We start from the raw sequence: 16,468 nt of genomic DNA on the forward strand, positions 1-16,468 counted from the left end.
CCAGGGTGTACCCCGCCTTTCACCCGTAGTCAGCTGGGATAGGCTCCAGCTTGCCTGCGACCCTGCAGAACAGGATAAAGCAGCCAGAGATAATGAGATGAGATGAGTCTTATCTTATCTTATGTGGGTGTGAAGAGCTGTTTACAGACACAACATTTTATCTGCAAGGAATAACCGTGTAACAGAAATGAGGAAGGACCACAGCAGACATTTTCAGAAACGATAAAACAAGTTCTAAAAAGATGACAAAGTTTCTTGTTTATAAAAAAAATACACTGGAATTTTATATAATCTGAAGTTACCCAACTTTCTCCTGAACTTCCTGTACACATCATGCTGAGCCTCTTCTGATGAGCTCTTCTTACATTCAAAGTTGCTTTGTTATTGATTTATGCTGCAAAATCACATGGACAAGCTTCAGACTCCATAATGGATCTGTGAAGGTTCTGTTTCAGAGCCAGAATATCAGTTTATCTCATCTCCTGCGCTGTAAGGTGGATGGCATTCAGACTTAACATCATAAACCACAGTTTCAGGAAGAACAAGTCGGAACAAGCTGAAAGCAGAAGATTGCTTTAACAAGAGTATTAATGTAAAACAGAACCTTCAGCTTTATATCTGCCTACACAGATAACTCCAGGTATACTGACTCCTGTCCTAATGTACATCAGTCTGTTTGATTAGGTGGGGGACGGGAGGGAACAGAGCTCCTGAGTGGAGCCAGTATACATCCTGATGATGTCCCAGACATCCTTGAGACACGACAGCAAACATGGCTTTGCTCTGAGTGGGAGGGGCTTAAGCTCTCTCGCCCATCTATCCCAGAGACAATGGAAAATCATGGCTGTCTGTGAGCTCATGTTTGTGGAAGAGAGCAGATGGCACTTGACTTTCCTCCGAGTGTGTTATGCAGCACTATGATGCAGCAGGAGCAGCAGTTTTAAAGGATGTGTTTGAGGAAGCAAGCGTTAGCCTTCACCCTCCTGGTTTGCAGCTGTTGTATGATGAGAGCTGACTGGTGTTTGGGAATTGGCACGTGATCAAACTGGGAAGAAAACATTTTCAAAACCCATCACACAATATCTTTGGGGGTATTAGCTAACCAAGGAATTGAAGTTAAGGCAATCGATTGCATGCTTTCAGTTTGCACAACTTCTCCAGGAGCATGACCTAATTGCAAAGAAGATAGACAGGATAACCAGTCGAAAACAACACTTCCATACCACAAGTTATTGCACGAATGATAAAAGAGTCTTAAAATATGTTGAAACAACTTGTTTAGTGTCACTGCCTCAAGTTGATTATTTTCCTCCAAGCTACAGAAAAACTGGGCGGCACGGTGGTGTAGTGGTTAGTGCTGTCGCCTCACAGCAAGAAGGTCCGAGTTCGAGCCCCGTGGCCGGCGAGGGCCTTTCCGTGTGGAGTTTGCATGTTCTCCCCGTGTCCGCGTGGGTTTCCTCTGGGTGCCCCGGTTTCCCCCAAAGACATGCAGGTTAGGTTAACTGGCGACTCTAAATTGACCGTGAGTGTGAATGGTTGTCTGTGTCTATGTGTCAGCCCTGTGATGACCTGGTGACTTGTCCAGGGTGTACCCCGCCTTTCGCCCGTAGTCAGCTGGGATAGGCTCCGGCTTGCCTGCGACCCTGTAGAACAGGATAAAGCGGCTAGAGATAATGAGATGAGATCAGAAAAACCACAAGGACGTAAATGTCTCCTTCCAGAAAAGTTCACCATATTAAAATCTTTCTGATGTCACCAAATGCTTTTAAGTTTGAGTTGTGAAAAGTAAAATGCTGTTCCTGTGAGTTTAATGTAACATCCATTATAAACTGTTTAATCACTTCTGTGATTTTTAAATGGTTCGCTTTTGGATTATGCTTCATTTTTGTGGCTACTGCCTCATAGAGTAAATATATATACATGCTATATTTACTGTATGGACATGGTATCAGAAAACAATTTTATTTCTAAGCAGTAGCCACATGTACCCATAAGGTACCTATTTTTATTAAAATATCACAGTGTGTGTGCTACGACAACATTCATCTAAAAGCCACCAGTCGGACAGCAGCACATGATAACAACAAGCTCACAGGACAAACACAGTGAAACATGCTACTGAACAGAAAACTTGCCTTATTACCTCAAGTTAACCTTGTGTAGTAACCTGAGATGAAGAACACACACTGTTCTTCGTCTCAGAAGTGTTTTAAACTCTGTATTGAAAAACATCCTCATGATTGTACCGATAGACCAGATTATAAAAATAATAGAGTACAGAAAGCATAGTAAAGTTAAATGTCTGTGCTTAGATTTCTTTTTAACCTTGCGAATGTGTTTCCTGAACCGCTTTTGTGTCATGAATACCTCGACGTGTAGAAAGACATCTCACACATCCTGACCCCAATAAAACAAACCGCACAGATTAAAAGATTAAAGTAACTTTAAGATTTTTCTTTTTAGTTCACATATCACAAGTGAGAAGTAAACATCAACTCAGTTTTTAGATTTTAAAGTTGTTATTTTGCACACACCATTGATTTTAGTGTACTTTCAGTCATTATTATATTAATCCTTTAGGAAATAAAACACTGGACTGGACTCCCGTCTAGATTTTAGCATAAGTTTGTACACCCTCAGGGAGATGTTACATTCCGTGCCTGTGACATGTGATTATGCTTCGTCCTTACACGAAACATTTTACATGTACTTTTATTCTGTAAAAATTAACCTTTAGTTTAGATTGAACACAGTAATCACTTCTGTGGTCCTTTCAAGACCTTGCAGGCCCTGTGTAAAAAAAAAAAAGAAAGAATTGATGCTCTCAACACTTCCCCTTTACCATATTTGTGAGACAGCAGGCTGCAAGCTTGACCCAACCACAAACCTCTATAACTACAAGTAATGTCATTTTAGTAGTGTGCATTGCAAACAACGAAGAGTTGTCAGCATTTATGAGGCAGTTTGGTGCTTGTGCACTTGTTATAAGTAAAAGACTCAGTTTTGGAGGTTTGTGTCCCAAATATGTGTTTGTGTCCAATTAGTTCAGCATTGTATAGACTCGATGACAAATCTACATTATCAGGTCAGTATTAAAGCTGCTATATAATGCAGTAGCAAATAGCAATCGATCACAATATTAACAGATTAATCCTTTGGTTGGTAAGATGGCCAACAATTTTAACACCTTTAAAGTTCAGCTTTCGCCGTCATTGTTTTTCCATGATGTACAGTACAGTGGTGAGAAGAATGTTCTTCTTGTTGAACAAGACTCTTGTAAATCCTGCCAGATGGTAAGGAGTAAAGGGTCTGTGAGAGGACTGTGTGGAGCCATCCACATCGCTGTTGGCCTTCTGAGAGGCACAGTTGATGGTAAGTGGCCTTGCTTGAGGGGAGAAAGACTCTGATAAGGTTCTCATCTATTTTATGGATTTGGGGTTCTCATATATTGTAGGTTATTATGTTCCAGGATGTTGTGGAACTGTTACCAGAGTGCTCTCACAGTGGGTTCTCCTTTAGAATGTAATGATGGTGGATGAATGAAAGTGTGCTAAGCATCTTCAGAAAACGAAGGTGAGGTGCTGGTCGTCTTTTTGATTGGCAGTGGGATTAAGAATAGAGATGTTTCTGTGATTGAACAGTGATTGCATTTTAGTGTTGCATGATTGCACTGCACTAATGAAAATGAAATTAAATGCACTGGGGAAGAACATTCAGTCCTGATGTGAAGTCAGTGTTTCCATGTGTTTCTTAAAAATTCCACTTCTGTTTGTTTAATACTGGCAATGAAGTGATTATAGTTAAAGGCCCAGTTATGGTTCTGTGTGATGTGAACACTGAGGGCTTGGAGTTCTCAACTTTCTCCACAATGGTAATGCTGGACGTGCAGCAGAGTGTAATGATCACAGATCCTCCTTAAGTCAAGTCATCTCTTACATTTTGTCCACCTTAAGAGACAACTTGTTGCTCCTACACTAGTTTGTGCTCATGAAGCCCAGCACTGTGATCAGTGAACTTGATCTGGTTTTGAGATCTCAGTCAGGAAGTCCAGGATCCAGTTACAGAGGGACATGTTCAGACCCAGCAATTTATAGCCATTTATGAACACACAAAATAATCGACAGGAAGTCCTACTTCCTCATAGAGAGGTTCTCATATTAATTACACATATTCGGATGTAAGATCTTAAAATATTTTACATCAATTTTAAGCACGTTAAGATTGTTGGATAATATAACACAAGGATAAATCTTGAAATCGACCTCCCTACCATATTCACTGCTTAACATAGGAGTGTGAAGACCCTTAGCATTTACAGTATCCTTGACTTGCAAGTGACGTCAAAGCAAAATAGAAACCTGGATGTGCATGTACAAATGCGGGTTCAAGCGATATTCCATACAAAACATATTCACGCATGCGCAACTCTCTTTGTTTTTCCACTTTTAGCTCTGCCATATCTTTGTGCTGTATATGGTTGTGGTCACAACAGTACTCGTGACCGTGACACGTTCTGATTTTTTAGAATTCCGTCCGTGATTCGGAAAGAGGGCAAGGAATCTCTGAGGCTTAGTATGGAGTGGAGACGAGCACGGCTGAACAACATCGGCAGGGCTGATCTACCAGAGTCTAAAACCAAAACAGCTTGTGTTTGGAGTAATCATTTTATCTCAGGTGAGATTCAAAAGCTTTCTCAATCATGGAAGAATTTTATTTCATGTTGCTAGAATTTTGCTACAAAATGAGCATTCTCTTGTCATGGTTCACTTGGTCATTGTTATAATTTTAACATGTGTATTACCATTTCATTTTTAGGAGCGCCAGCAAAATTATACGATAGAAACAATCCAGACTGGGGACCCACTCAGGAAATGGGCTATGTTTCGTCCAAGGTCAGACTTGATTCTTCAGCAGCCAAACCAGATAGAATATGATATCTGGGTACTCAATGGTCGATAGAAGCATCTTATCTTCAGAAAAGTCTGACTTTTTTTAATATTATGGGTCAAAAACCACACGTATCTATCTTCTCTTTGTATCGAATCTTCACTTGACCGTTCAAATTGTGGTAATCCTGAGAAAATTCGGCATTGTTTACAGACACACTTTCAGTAGCTGCTGTCCTAGTTGCTTTGTATATCCACCATCATGGCAGACGCTCATGACGTAGCACATTTTGATCACGTGGCTGCAAGTCATCTATATCACACCAGGAAAGAGGTTTAGCTCCTGTATCCTCTGTATGGAGTGTAGAATAATGAATAAACTCCGCTCAGGTGTAAAGGATGAGGAGTTAGTCAGTTACAGAGAACAATAAGAAAATCGATGATAACCCTTTACCTTCTTATTGTTTATTATTATTATTATTATTTCATTTCATTATCTGTAGCCGCTTTATCCTGTTCTACAGGGTCGCAGGCAAGCTGGAGCCTATCCCAGCTGACTACGGGCGAAAGGCGGGGTACACCCTGGACAAGTCGCCAGGTCATCACAGGGCTGACACATAGACACAGACAACCATTCACACTCACATTCACACCTACGGTCAATTTAGAGTCACCAGTTAACCTAACCTGCATGTCTTTGGACTGTGGGGGAAACCGGAGCACCCAGAGGAAACCCACGCGGACACGGGGAGAACATGCAAACTCCACACAGAAAGGCCCTCACCGGCCACGGGGCTCGAACCCGGACCTTCTTGCTGTGAGGCGACAGCGCTAACCACTACACCACCGTGCCGCCCCTATTATTATTATTATTATTATTATTATTATTATTATTATTTAATGTGAGTCTTTCGATGGTGAACTGATCTACTGGGTGACACCAGTGTTTTACAGAACTTTTGTTTTCTGTTTTTGCAGTTCAGTAAAATAATCCTGAATTTGGAGCTTTGATTTAAAGCCTTTATTTATTTTTGTTTTTTCTAGCTTAACGAGACCAGTATATGAGCTAGTACATACATTTTTATTAATGTTACATCTGTTTCTTAATGCATACAGTTTCATCAGTACTAATAACGTTTTCTTTATTGATTTACACCTCATATCAATGGATTATTGGATTTATTGTTAACTTTACATAGTATAGACATTACTGTGTGTTACAGATGGTCTTTTTTGCTTTAGAATATTTGCAGATTTGTCGGTCAGTGCTCAATGCATCCATTCTGTATAGTGATACTCCTGTGCCCTGTTAACAATGCGCACCTGAACTTAAGGAGCTGTGTGTGCACCTATTTAAGGACTGTGCTGATGCATGATCAGTGCGAAGTATTGTGATATGTCAGTATGCATTACTGAGCCTTTCTAACCGTGTTTCTGGTTTCCTGACTCCTGTGCCTGTTTCTCGTTCTCAATTTGCCTCTGATATCCTGCACTCTAAAAAGTCATTCAGAGGACCTTTAGCCAATACTTAAATAAATGTGTTGTTGTGAGAAAAAAAAAAATAAGTTCCATGATATTGTCAGACTTTTTGTTCCTAACTGTTATTTTATTGAGTCCTACTGACACAAAAAGTAGAACTGTTGCTTCAACACACTATCATGACTTAACTGAACTGAAAATCTATCATTCAACAATAACGGACAAAATTCAAGTCGCGGTAACTTAATTACATTTGTTTGCAACTTAATTTCTTTACACTTGGCTTGAATTTCTCCGAACACTTCACATGCCTGGACAAGTTCGAATGGCTGCAGACTGAGGAAAAAGCCAAGCAACACAAAGCACGTTTTTTCTCAAACAAGGTGAGCATTATATGGTTACAAACACATTTTCTTTGTGACTCCAATGATGTTATGTGGGTAGTTTTTGCTCTTGACGGTGATGTGATTAGCAACACACTGCCTGTTTTGTGACTGTGTTGAATGTCGGTAGACACATAAGTTAGACACCGTGTGCCAGTTAGCTTTTTGTAAACCTGCTATTGTCCAACAAACAAACAGGTGCTCTTAATCTAACATTCAGTGAAAGGGGGTAATTTTATGCTTAAAACAGTTCTGCAGTTCTGTTGTTTATTTGTAGTTCTGGCATGTGTACTTTGCAATGTTCCTCTAGCAAAATGGGAACAAGACATCTACTAACATCAAGCTAAATAACGTTAGCTAGGGAGCGGGGGGGGGGTGCGTGCCGCGATATACAATCTCCCGTTTTTTATTTTGTTGGGGGGTGCGCGCCGCGATATAGGTACAATCTCCCGTTTTTATTTTGTTGAATAATGTTACTGTTGGGCGGCACGGTGGTGTAGTGGTTAGCGCTGTCGCCTCACAGCAAGAAGGTCCTGGGTTCGAGCCCCGTGGCCGGCGAGGGCCTTTCTGTGCGGAGTTTGCATGTTCTCCCCGTGTCCGCGTGGGTTTCCTCCGGGTGCTCCGGTTTCCCCCACAGTCCAAAGACATGCAGGTTAGGTTAACTGGTGACTCTAAATTGAGCGTAGGTGTGAATGTGAGTGTGAATGGTTGTCTGTGTCTATGTGTCAGCCCTGTGATGACCTGGCGACTTGTCCAGGGTGTACCCCGCCTTTCGCCCATAGTCAGCTGGGATAGGCTCCAGCTTGCCTGCGACCCTGTAGAAGGATAAAGCGGCTAGAGATAATGAGATGAGATGAGATGTTACTGTTTGGGGCATAGGCTGTACTAGTATTTTTGCTCTATGGATTGATACTGTATAGATAAATGTCCACTAGAGTTCTCTCAAATCATTTCTCTTTTGTGTTCCCCACAGATAAATGACGAATTCAAGAGGGTGACAACAGTTAGCCTTGAATCGACATTTATGGCCAGTCTTGACCAGTGCACCCCGAAGCTGATGACCTTAGTCCAGTCAAAGGGAGGAGCTGCAGGACTGAAGATCAGGCAGATTAAGGACAGGCTTCTTGAGGTATATTTGTGAACTAGACTTACTTTTTGAATTGCAGGTTATTAACAGTAATTTCTTCAGATAAATCTCTATCATTCAGGTATTTGTGGATCTGATTTTTATTGAACCCCTCATATAATTTTTTCATTAATCAGAACAACACAGTTGAGCGACGGAGAGAAGCTGCCATTCGCTGCCTTGTGGTATATCTTGGAGAGAAGGAGGAGGACCTTTTCAAAATGTACAGTGTAAGTATTTGGAAGCAGAATTCCATTCCTTCTTAAAATGTAAAGACTTGCTTTGCATTATACATTGTCATAGCTAACGCTTCTCCCTGCTGGACTGAAATGCAGTGAACCAACACTCCAACACTCTAATACCTGTTATTTCTTCTAAGGACATGGAGGAGCTTGAGGCAGACCTTGTGATGCAGGTGATGAAGATTGCCATCATCAGTGATGGGTGTGCAACCATTGTCATCGAGGGAACCAAAGTCCTGGAAGGGTTTGATGTGGCCAGATCCTGTGCTTTGCTGATGGGCATAATATATGCTCTGAACCTCAGCTATCCCAAGCAGTTGAAGTTCACCTTTGAGGTATTTCAGAAGCTATTCCTGGAACTCGATGGACAAAAAGCCAGCTCAAAAGTAATGAGTCTCAAGTACAGTATTTTCTGACTGTGCTCTAAAACCCCAGCACTCTCAACGAGTTGGAAGTTTTGACTGATTTGTCTGAGGTCTTCTGTACATTATGGACAGTGTTATCCGATAATATTGGTGTTACCATTACCGTTATCAAAGGTTGAGGTTTTATCTGGTTATGATATGGATATGTTGCACTTAGGAATTGGCTTTAAATGCCGTCTTGTATAATCATAAGCATACTCCATTCATTTAAAATTCCAGGCTGTTCTGAGCAATATCCAATTGTCTGAGTAGAAATCATCACTTAGTGCTCTTAGTAGTTTTTTGAAACTCTAGTGTGCAATATTTTATTTGTGCACAAATTACTGCAGTTCTTTGGAGAAATTTGAGAGTTAATATTTCATTGTCTTTGTAATATTTAGAGCTGCCTTCTCCTAGTCCACTAAGCTGTTGGTAAAGTTATAGCCAACTAGGAGTGTACACATTTTGTATGACTGTTTTATAGTGAATCAGCTGTTAATCATCCAGTCCTGTAATGATTCATGTTCTGTTAACATACTTGTATAGGTATATGTATTGTTGTTTAAGTTTTTTAACACTGTTATTCAAACAGAGTCATAATTTTGTAACGTCGAACAGTAGGCTAAATAGTTAATTTCTGAAGGCCACAGTCACTGTAGATATTTGTAGTAAATACTTGTTTATGCTGTGAGTGTAATGTGGTGATGTTTTGAAATCACAGTGCAAAATAAAGTTAGCCTAATTGTCTAATATTCGCTTTGTTTGACTTCATTCAGAAAGGTAGGCGTTAATGAGAAAAGAAAATAAACATGTTTGGATAAGAAAAGATTTTTAGTTGGAACAATACAATACTAGAAGTTGGCCAACATAAAAATTGTAATTAATCTAGAGAAATATTAAGTTACACGTATATTAATAATGCTTTCAAATATTGAAAAAAAAACAAATTTGGACAGCTTGATTTTTAGAAATACAGGCAACTTAAAAACTTGTGTTCATTTTGACAGATATTAAGTTCATGTTACTTAGAAATGCTTATGATAATGATAGGAAAGGTAATTCACCATACGTAAAATATTGTGTTGGATCAACGTAATTCCACCAGCAATTGGCATAACTCAAAAAACTGAATGCAAAACGTTGCCTTGATTTTTTTTGTTGGCCCAATGTTTTATTTTTTAGAGTGTGTTTACGCCTCACCCGACCCTTTTGCCTGTTTACTATTTGGATTTAGCCTGCCATCTTGGACTGTTTGCCTTTGTTTGTGTACTTTGTATATAAACTGCACTGTTATTAGTAAACTGATTTACTTCTGCACTGACATCTGCCTCCCTCACGTATCTGACAGAATACTTCACCATACAATGGATGTAGCAGAATTTTTGCAGCATGCGATTCCATGCTGCTTCCGGGTTTCCCTGTCTCAGTCCCTCGCCTCATATTTCCGGCTGAAGTCTGACTGGAGTCCCCCGGCACCCTACTACGGAATGTCACCCTATGGGATTCAACCTTCAGTGTGACTTCTATGAGGACCTTCAAGAGCCCAAGCTACCAGAACCCCTCTGGGTAAGCTTTATCCTACACTGAAAAAAATAAATCTGAAGAGAAGTAAATTTAACATAATTTGAATTAGTGATGATAACAATAAAAAAATTCAAGTTTGTATGTTTACACAAATATATCTAGTTTTGAATCAATGTGTTTGTTAGAAACAAAAGAGATTTTTTTTCTCAACAAGAATAATTAAGTAATGCAAGCCAATCTTCTTACATTCACAATCTCAACAAACCTTGTTATCTTTGCTCTTTTCCATTCAACACCAAACACTATGAGGTTTATGCACCCCAAGTGCATTGTGGGAACATTTTGCAGCAACAAGTCTGGTCCAAACCAGTCTGGACCAGGTCTGAGCTGAACGCCTTCGACACTTAACGTTAAATGTCAGTAAGGTAAGAATAACGTTTTTTTTTTTCTTATTGGTGTCAAAAACCATAATTAATCAGACGCTTTTCGTGCTAACTGAAGTTACCGTAGTGTGTTAAGAGCCTTGTAAAGGAATTAAGTTACATGACTTATAAGCTAACGATTTACTAGCACCAAATCTGTAACGTTAGATAGACCCGACCAAACCTTCGGTCAGCCTGTGGATAGCGCCAGTATTGCTGGCAATTTTTTCATGGTGTATCCTGCCTCATTTTAAGTAGAGATGGTCACATTGCCAAGGCCTTAATGCTTAATGTTATTTGAACGGTAGGTATAAATAAAGTCGATCATTTAAGTGGCCTGCTTGACCGTTTCTGTTGAATGGCTGGGCTGGTCCTTACAATTATAGCTGAATCTGTGCAAATGTAAAACACACGCGTGCTGCAAGTTTAATGCCATCCACACAGCTTCTTTACTTAACCGACAACACAGAGTTATAAAGAATTGTCTCATCTCATTATCTGTAGCCGCTTTATCCTGTTCTACAGGGTCGCAGGCAAGCTGGAGCCTATCCCAGCTGACTACGGGTGAAAGGCGGGGTACACCCTGGACAATTCGCCAGGTCATCACAGGGCTGACACATAGACACAGACAACCATTCACACCTACGGTCAATTTAGAGTCACCAGTTAACCTAACCTGCATGTCTTTGGACTGTGGGGGAAACCGGAGCACCCGGAGGAAACCCACACGGACACGGGGAGAACATGCAAACTCCGCACAGAAAGGCCCTCGCCAGCCACGGGGCTCGAACTCGGACCTTCTTGCTGTGAGGCGACAGCGCTAACCACTACACCACCGTGCCACCCATAAAGAATTGTGGCAGGATTAAAATCAAATGTCCCATTTTTATTTCGCTGTACATATATGGGCACAACCTCCAGTTTCAGCTCTCCCTCCTTGGCTCCCCGAGGCTGAGGGGATACAGCACGTTAAAGTATTATTCAACTGATGTTTCCAAAGTAAACCTTGACTACAGTGAGACACTAAAATAAAACTTGAGCATATGAATATGCGAATAAAGAGTTCGATCTGACTTTAGACGTGTCACTCTTCAGGAAACACATAATCATATGACAACTGGATAAATAACAAGATTAAAAACTCATTGCAGCTGCAAACAGACCTACCATTCAAAGCAGAAAAGGAAAGGTAAGAGACATCAGCAACAGAAAAATGATTAAATAGTCTCTAACTGTAGGCTAGTTATTGTTGTGTAATTGTAGTTGAGTGTGATGATGTAAACTTCTCATCTCATCTCATTATCTCTAGCTGCTTTATCCTGTTCTACAGGGTCGCAGGCAAGCTGGAGCCTATCCCAGCTGACTACGGGCGAAAGGCGGGGTACACCCTGGACAAGTCACCAGGTCATCACAGGGCAATGTAAACGTCTATGTTTCTGAATTACAACATCCAGAGAAGTGTAAATAACGCAGTTTAAATCTTTCAACAATGTGAACATGATGCAGTAAATTCAGCTATGTATTAGTTTCAGAGAAGAAGGAACAGCCTTTTTTTTAACAAGACATTTCCAACAGGGCAGCACGGTGGTGTAGTGGTTAGCGCTGTCGCCTCACAGCAAGAAGGTCTGGGTTCGAGCCCCATGGCTGGCGAGGGCCTTTCTGTGCAGAGCAGGGCTCTACGTTAACTTTGAGACATGGTTGTAGAAATCTAGTTGCCTGAACTCAGAACATGGTTGCCCTAATATTACATAATTCCTTTGAATATGCCACAAACACATATGCTTACAACACAATGTTCACTCGCATGCTCTACTAATGCCTCTTAAAAGCTTATTTTGTTGATTTTCTTATCCTTCTTTGTGTTCCCTTGGTTTCTGGGTTCAGTTATATCGTGTCTAACCACTTTTTGTGTAAACCACCATGAATGTGCATTGTGTTCTTCTTTTGTGTGCTCATAATTCTATAATTACACAATTACAATTTGCTCTCTGGTGATGGTACCATTAAGTTTTCATTTCTACACCATTTGAACAAAAGAATTGGTTTCAAATTTGCACATTCATGCCTGTCCCAAGTCATTAAAGGTGAGGGCACAAAAAGTCTGATGAAAATAGTACCAACTGAAAGGGAGGGAAGGTATGATAATATATGATATCAATGCACAAAAGATCGAAACAGACATCATCTGGACCTGTTGGAATTTTCATGAATTGATTTATGAATTATATTACACTACTGTTCAAAAGTTTGGGGTCACTTTGAAATTTCCTTATTTTTGAAAGAAAAGCACTGTTCTTTTCAATGAAGATCACTTTAAACTAATCAGAAATACACTCTATACATTGCTAATGTGGTAAATGACTATTCTAGCTGCAAATGTCTGGTTTTTGGTGTAATATCTCCATAGGTGTATAGAAGCCCATTTCCAGCAACTCTCACTCCAGTGTTCTAATGGTACAATGTGTTTGCTCATTGCCTCAGAAGGCTAATGGATGATTAGAAAACCCTTGTACAATCATGTTAGCACAGCTGAAAACAGTTGAGCTCTTTAGAGAAGCTATAAAACTGACCTTCCTTTGAGCAGATTGAGTTTCTGGAGCATCACATTTGTGGGGTCGATTAAATGCTCAAAATGGCCAGAAAAATGTCTTGACTATATTTTCTATTCATTTTAAAACTTATGGTGGTAAATTAAAGTGTGACTTTTCATGGAAAACACAAAATTGTCTGGGTGACCCCAAACTTTTGAACAGTAGTGTATGTCTGGAAATTTTATACCTTTATTCAGATCATGTTTCAACCACAAAAAAGTCATCATACATATCATGAAATGCAGTTTTTTCTGATCAAATGGCATGTTCTGTTGTAATTGTTGTAAGGTTTTCAACCACTAAAAAAGTCATCTTACATATCATGAAATTCAGTTCTTCTGATCAAATGACATGTTCTGTTGTAACTGTTGTAACTAACTGTTGTAACACCTATATAACACATATGATTTCAGGCACTTGACATGAAACCATCTAATCATCATCATTTTATTTTATTTCTTATTCTATTTTTAATATTTTTTATTTATTTATTTATTTATTTATTTTTTGTACCGGGCGGCACGGTGGTGTAGTGGTTAGCGCTGTCGCCTCACAGCAAGAAGGTCCTGGGTTCGAGCCCCGGGGCCGGCGAGGGCCTTTCTGTGTGGAGTTTGCATGTTCTCCCCGTGTCCGCGTGGGTTTCCTCCGGGTGCTCCGGTTTCCCCCACAGTCCAAAGACATGCAGGTTAGGTTAACTGGTGACTCTAAATTGATCGTAGGTGTGAACGTGAGTGTGAATGGTTGTCTGTGTCTATGTGTCAGCCCTGTGATGACCCGGCGACTTGTCCAGGGTGTACCCCGCCTTTCGCCCGTAGTCAGCTGGGATAGGCTCCAGCTTGCCTGTGACCCTGTAGAACAGGATAAAGCGGCTAGAGATAATGAGATGAGATGAGATTTTTTGTACCTGGTATATGTAACTGACTGCCAGTGTTTCTTTAAGGAATCCTTCCTAAATGTGGAACAGCCTTTCACTAGGGATGAGCCTATCAGCCAGGGCAGGGTACTTCAGGCATATGGTGCAAATCAGTTTCCCTTGGTCAGCAGTGTCATTATTATTATTCCTATCAGCATGATCAGTATCAGTTGAATGGCTGGTACTAGCTCTGGGCTCATCTGATTCAACATCCAAATTGGGATCATCTTTGGAGAGTTTGCTGGGTGGCCCAGGTTCATTCTCAGGTTTGACCAACTTCAATCCAGGAAACTCTGAATACCAGCTGGGAATAACAGTTCTTTGCCTTTTCACCTCATACAGTTTCTTTGAATCCACTGATGAGCTTGCTTGAGTTTTCTTTTTCTTCTCTTCCTTGTCTTTGTTTATTTTAAAACCAAATTTCTCCAAACCAGACATAATGCCAAAGTTTGTGACTTTAATGTTTATTTTTGTATTTATTATTCAACCTTCTCAGACGCTGTCTGTATCAACAAGCATTGACACTAGCGCCCCGTGCGAGTAATGCGGTAATTAGTCATATAGTGAAGGACATACCAATAGAACACTGAATATGCACTATGCGATAATTATTAGCAATGGGAAACTGCATTGCGAGCCCACGATGTGCAAATGTGAATTCCACTAGTTGTTGAACATTCCGTAATGATAACATAGACGTGGTCTTTCCAAGTCAGACAATCGCAAATCATGATGGAATTTCATCATAATATGAATGAATAAACGTCGTTTTTCACATAAGTTGACATATTTGGGTAGTTGCCCGATTGGGCAAGCATTTGTGAGAGTCTGGTTGTCCGAATCTACTGAATGGTTGCCCCGGGCAATCGGACTACTGTTAATGTCGAGCCCTGCGGAGTTTGCATGTTCTCCCCGTGTCCGCATGGGTTTCCTCCGGGTGCTCCGGTTTCCCCCACAGTCCAAAGACATGCAGGTTAGGTTAACTGGTGACTCTAAATTGACCGTCGGTGTGAGTGTGAATGGTTGTCTGTGTCTATGTGTCAGCCCTGTGATGACCTGGCGACTTGTCCAGGGTGTACCCCGCCTTTCGCCCGTAGTCAGCTGGGATAGGCTCCAGCTTGCCTGCGACCCTGTAGAACAGGATAAAGCGGCTAGAGATAATGAGATGAGATGAGACATTTCCAACGTTATTTATATAGAATTCAGGAGAATAGAGGAAATAAAGGGTTTGAAAGTCAACATTTTCAGGAGGAGATTTTTCTGAGTGAGAATGAAAGATTAGTCATGTAACATTTGTGCAATTTTAATTGTTTTTAGATAAGTAGTTGTTTAACAGTGTCTTTAGAATGGGAAAAAAAAAAATTTTCAGGCTCCAAGTGCATTTAGGCATTGGACTTTGCACAAGTGAAGTGTTCAGAAAAGGTCCTGTCAATTTGGTTCCATCAGAGGAAGGAAACAGCTGATAAAGTTTGATTTTTGGCTGGGCTATGCTGTTAACTTTGGTGACTGACCCCTTGAAAATGGTTCCTCCAGGAACCATGACATTTCAGTTGTCAAGACAATGGAAAAACTAAAATACAAATACAAATACAAGAGCATTTTGTTTTGTGCACAAGAGCATTGTGACGTATCTTTCTGTTTTTGTATTTTAGTTTTTCCGTTGTCTTGACAACTGAAACGTCATCGTTCCTGGAGGAACCATTTTCAAGGGGTCAGTCACCAAAGGGTTAAAGTATTTTTTTATTTTTTATTTAAATGTATTTATTGTTTGCTTTCAGCCAGGAATAGATGCAGTTTTGGGATGAAATCAAGATGCATCGGTTTTAATACGTCTGTGCTTCGATAAAATCTGATCCATGTAAAAGTTAGATGTTGTCTGCCTTTATTTAGAAATTTGAAACACACAATTATGAAATATCTTGGCCCACTCCTCGCGTGTTACCTTCCGGTACAGTGCAGATACTGATCAGTAGCCAGTGGATGGGGGGGGTTTACAGGTTTTACAAGAGGTGAGCCGAGTATTGCACTTGTTTTGATCTGGTAGATCTGATTGGGTTAGGCCGCTGCAACATATCAGAGAGGTAATTGGGCCCTGTACCATTTAGAGATTTGTATACCAGCAGCAATACTTTAAAGTCAATTCTGTAGCTTACTGGAAGCCAGTGAAGGGACCTTAGAATTGGAGTAATGTGCTCTGTTCTTTTTGTTCGTGTGAGAACCCTAGCCGCTGCATTTTGAACCAGCTGAAGTCGTTTGATGGTCTTTTTTGGCAGGCCTGTGAAAAGGCCATTGCAGTAATCAACCCTACTAGAGATGAAGGCATGTATTAGTTTTTCCAGATCATTTTTTGACATAAGTCCTCTTAGTTTGGAAATGTTTTTTTAGGTGATAGAATGCCGTTTTAGTGATTGCTTTCATGTGACTGTCAAAGTTTAGCTCGCTGTCAATGAAAACACCAAGATTTTTAACCATTTCTTTAGTTTTAATCCCTTTTGTGT

At 40.4% G+C, this 16,468-nt stretch overlaps 1 protein-coding gene across 4 annotated transcripts in view; it reads left to right on the plus strand.

Moving 5' to 3' along the window:
• The window catches only part of LOC132883512 (uncharacterized), a 112,121-nt gene that overhangs the window by 81,074 nt on the left and 14,579 nt on the right, over positions 1 to 16,468 (plus strand). For 2 of the 4 annotated variants that reach the window (XM_060917223.1, XM_060917224.1), the window contains exons 2-8: positions 4,526 to 4,674; positions 4,816 to 4,892; positions 7,722 to 7,877; positions 8,012 to 8,104; positions 8,254 to 8,451; positions 9,869 to 10,086; positions 10,354 to 10,469. In XM_060917223.1, the coding sequence (XP_060773206.1) occupies positions 4,526 to 4,674; positions 4,816 to 4,892; positions 7,722 to 7,877; positions 8,012 to 8,104; positions 8,254 to 8,451; positions 9,869 to 9,979 (784 nt within the window). In that variant the 3' untranslated portion in view covers positions 9,980 to 10,086; positions 10,354 to 10,469. Of the gene's footprint in view, positions 1 to 4,091; positions 4,178 to 4,525; positions 4,675 to 4,815; positions 4,893 to 7,721; positions 7,878 to 8,011; positions 8,105 to 8,253; positions 9,271 to 9,868; positions 10,087 to 10,353; positions 10,470 to 16,468 lie in introns of those variants that run through there. The other 2 variants (XM_060917226.1, XM_060917225.1) reach the window with 2 other exon arrangements.

The sequence above is a fragment of the Neoarius graeffei genome, chromosome 3 (assembly GCF_027579695.1).
Source record: "Neoarius graeffei isolate fNeoGra1 chromosome 3, fNeoGra1.pri, whole genome shotgun sequence".
NCBI classification, from domain to species: Eukaryota; Metazoa; Chordata; class Actinopteri; order Siluriformes; family Ariidae; genus Neoarius; species Neoarius graeffei.